This window comes from Buceros rhinoceros, unplaced genomic scaffold, assembly GCF_000710305.1.
Source record: "Buceros rhinoceros silvestris isolate BGI_N320 unplaced genomic scaffold, ASM71030v1 scaffold3766, whole genome shotgun sequence".
NCBI classification, from domain to species: domain Eukaryota; kingdom Metazoa; phylum Chordata; class Aves; order Bucerotiformes; family Bucerotidae; genus Buceros; species Buceros rhinoceros.
In genome coordinates this window covers 14,167-16,746 of record NW_010417936.1, presented here as the reverse complement: position 1 = coordinate 16,746, position 2,580 = coordinate 14,167, and the positions used below count along the sequence as shown (strand labels likewise).

The window sequence follows — 2,580 nt, the reverse complement described above, 5'->3', positions numbered from 1 at the left end:
CCATGGGCAGGCTGAGGATTTGCTGTGAGCTGGCGGGGAGCTTGCAGCAGCAGCAAGGCTCTGGCTCCTGGGGACAGCAGCCAGATCTGGGCTGTTTGGAGACTGCCAGCAGGACATCTCTGCCTGCTCCAGGCCTCTCAGCTCTCACCACAGGAAAGATCTCTCAATTGGCTGGTGGAGAGAGTCCAGCAGAGCGGACGGAAGATGTAACTGGTACCTGAGAGCATCCTTGCTCCTCTGCTGGGATCATCGCCTTCCCTCACCCCTGGGATCTGCTCCTGTCCTTCCCCATTCCCAGCTGGGCTGCTGTTGGATTTATGCCTTCCTGATGTGTGTGATCCATGATTAGCCCTTGTCATGGGCTTCGACCTGACATGAATTACTCTGAGCCAGGTTCACACACCCCTGGTGCATCCCTCCCTATCTCTCGGAGACATGGCAGCCTGGAGATGGGACTTGGGCCAAGCACAGCCTTGCAACCTGCAGCTGCATCAAACCTGAGCTCTGTTACCAATTCCCAAAGGATGGTGGAGGAGCTTTCTGGAACAGGCTGTAAGTGATTTATGGCTCATGAGAGGGAAGGACTTGTGCTCTCAAATCTCCATTATGACCCTTCCACAGTGGTTGAACAAGCGAGGTCGTTGACATGTGGCGATGCAGCAAATGAGGAGGGCTGGTAAGAGGCCGGGCAGTGCTGCCTGCTTTCCTGGAGCAGCTCCTGCCTGAAGGCAGTGGAGGGCCACAGATATGAACACACCAGTGCCTGGGAATGGAATGGATCAGCACACTGCAGCGAGTACCCAAGGGGTGAAGCTTGAAGCAGCCTGGGTTTCTGTCCAGGGAGATTTAAAACCCCAAGGAAGGGGGGAAGTATGGGTGAAAAGATGCCCCTTTATATTCATGACTGAAAATCTGTGTTCTAAATGGAGCTGACCTCCATGGTAGGGCAAATCAGGAGGAGTTTGTGAGGTCTTGGCTAATGTGCTGCCCTTTCTGAGCATCTCTGCACCCTGTCCTCCCCCAGCCTGGGCTGTCTGGGTGAAGGGACCAGATGCCTGGTCACCAGCTGGGACCCAAACCTCAGCTCCTCACACATATTCACAACAAGATCCATGAACATCAGCTTGTTTTAAGGCCCCCAGGTTATTTTGGACATGCTGGAAAACAATGTGTGCTGCCCGTTGTCTGTAAAGGACCTGGGTTTTTTTTCCCCCTTAGGTAAAAGTGATGATGAAGACAGCATCTGCAAAATGGGCCAAGCCTCGGGGAAGGGTACTGAGGATGGGAAGGATCACAAGCGGCCCAAGAGACCCCGGACGATCCTGACCACACAGCAGCGGAGAGCATTCAAAGCATCATTTGAAGTTTCCTCCAAGCCCTGCAGAAAGGTATGGAGAGAAGGGCCCATGCTCAGCCACCTCCAGCCCCCAGGGTTGTCCTGGATGCTGGGCAAGGACTTGCTCCAGCTGCTCTGTCCTCTTCTGAAGTCCCCCTGAAAAGCTGAGTAGGCTGAGATGCCACTGTTATTCCTCTCCCCAAGGTGCGGGAGACGTTGGCAGCTGAGACGGGGCTGAGTGTCCGTGTGGTGCAGGTCTGGTTCCAGAACCAGCGAGCAAAGGTAGGTATGAGGAGCTGGTCCTGGGGCTCCCCTCTCTCCTTGCTTTGGCCAGGGGATGATTTCACCCTGGGTTTTCCCCCCTCTTCTCACCCAGATGAAGAAGCTCGCCAGGAGGCAGCAACAGCAACAGCAGGATCAGCAAAACACACAGCGGCTGAGCTCAGGTACCCCCTGCACACCCAGTTCTCCCCATGCTCATGGCCTCCCTATTTTTCAGCACTCTCCAGGCTTCCCAAGGGAGCTGCATCCCCCCAAAAGCAGCATTGCAACTGCACCGACGACTTGCTCTTATCTTCCAGCCCAGACGAATGGCAGTGGCAACGCGGCGCTGGAGGGGATGCTGAACCCCTACACCACTCTGCCGCCACCCCAGCAGCTGCTGGGCATGGAACAAAGCATCTACAGCTCTGACACCTTCCGGCAAGGACTCACCCCACCGCAGATGCCCGGAGACCACATGCACCCGTACGGTAAGGCTCTGGGGTTTGCCTCCTGCCTCCTCTCCTTTGAAGAGATGTTGGGCTGTGGTGGGGGACTGTGTGGGGGGGGCATGCTTGGGGGATGCAGCAATTTCTGGGAAGATCTGGGCAGCCCCTCACCCCTAACTCCTTGCACTGCAAAAGCTGGGGATGCTGGGCACGGTCAAGGTGCTGGAGGATCAAGCAGGCTCTGAAGTCCTTCTGCTCCTTCCCTAATTCCCAAGGTGCCGAGCCCCTCTTCCATGACCTGGATAGCGATGATACCTCACTGAGCAACCTGGGCGACTGCATCCTCTCCACGGCGGACGCGGGGCCGCTCCAGGCACGAGTGGGGAACCCCATTGACCACCTCTACTCCATGCAGAACTCCTATTTCACATCCTGAGCGTGGCATGGTCCCCAAGCATGGGGCAGCCGATGCCGCCGTGCTGCCCCAGGAGGGGCGGCCCAGCCCCCGGGGTTGGGAGGGGGGGGGAAGCGACG

General features: G+C 57.2%; 1 protein-coding gene across 1 annotated transcript; it reads left to right on the top strand.

Annotated features, from left to right (window-relative positions):
* Positions 1 to 1,218: 1,218 nt before the first annotated feature.
* LMX1A (LIM homeobox transcription factor 1, alpha) lies at positions 1,219 to 2,482 on the top strand (the record flags this gene model as incomplete). The annotated part of the gene is made up of 5 exons (XM_010138334.1): positions 1,219 to 1,388; positions 1,541 to 1,618; positions 1,713 to 1,782; positions 1,918 to 2,088; positions 2,322 to 2,482. Coding segments are annotated over 5 exons (650 nt in total), but the record flags the coding sequence as incomplete, so codon positions are not given.
* Between the last annotated feature and the right edge of the window lie 98 nt (positions 2,483 to 2,580).